This window comes from Eurypyga helias, unplaced genomic scaffold (assembly GCF_000690775.1).
Source record: "Eurypyga helias isolate BGI_N326 unplaced genomic scaffold, ASM69077v1 scaffold23558, whole genome shotgun sequence".
Taxonomy (NCBI): Eukaryota; Metazoa; Chordata; class Aves; order Eurypygiformes; family Eurypygidae; genus Eurypyga; species Eurypyga helias.
The window spans coordinates 5,459-5,732 of NW_010269189.1; the positions used below are offsets into that span (position 1 = coordinate 5,459).

General features: G+C 69.3%; 1 protein-coding gene across 1 annotated transcript in view; it reads left to right on the forward strand.

Annotated features, from left to right (window-relative positions):
• QSOX1 (quiescin Q6 sulfhydryl oxidase 1) overlaps window positions 1-274 on the forward strand; it is a gene marked incomplete at its 3' end in the record, with an annotated part of 5,269 nt that overhangs the window by 4,751 nt on the left and 244 nt on the right. The window contains exon 7 of the mRNA XM_010158025.1: window positions 8-152. Within this exon, the coding sequence (XP_010156327.1) occupies window positions 8-152 (145 nt within the window). The remainder of the gene's footprint in view (window positions 1-7; window positions 153-274) is intronic.

A 274-nucleotide genomic window follows, 5' to 3' on the forward strand; every position in this document is an offset into this window, starting at 1 on the left:
CCTCCAGGCCTCCCACCCCGCCGTGCTCCCCACCAACGTGACCTGGGTGGGCTGCCAGGGCAGCGAACCCCACTTCCGCGGCTATCCCTGCGGGCTCTGGACCGTCTTCCACCTCCTGACCGTCCAGGCTGCCCGGAGCGGCCCCGACAAAGGTATCGGCATCCCCAGGGGGGCTGGGGGCTTGGGGAGGGAGCGTCTGTGGCACGGGCAGAGATGCTGGATGTGGGCTTGTTTCCCCCCTTTCCTCAGTGCTGCGGAGTCAGGGTGCTGTCGG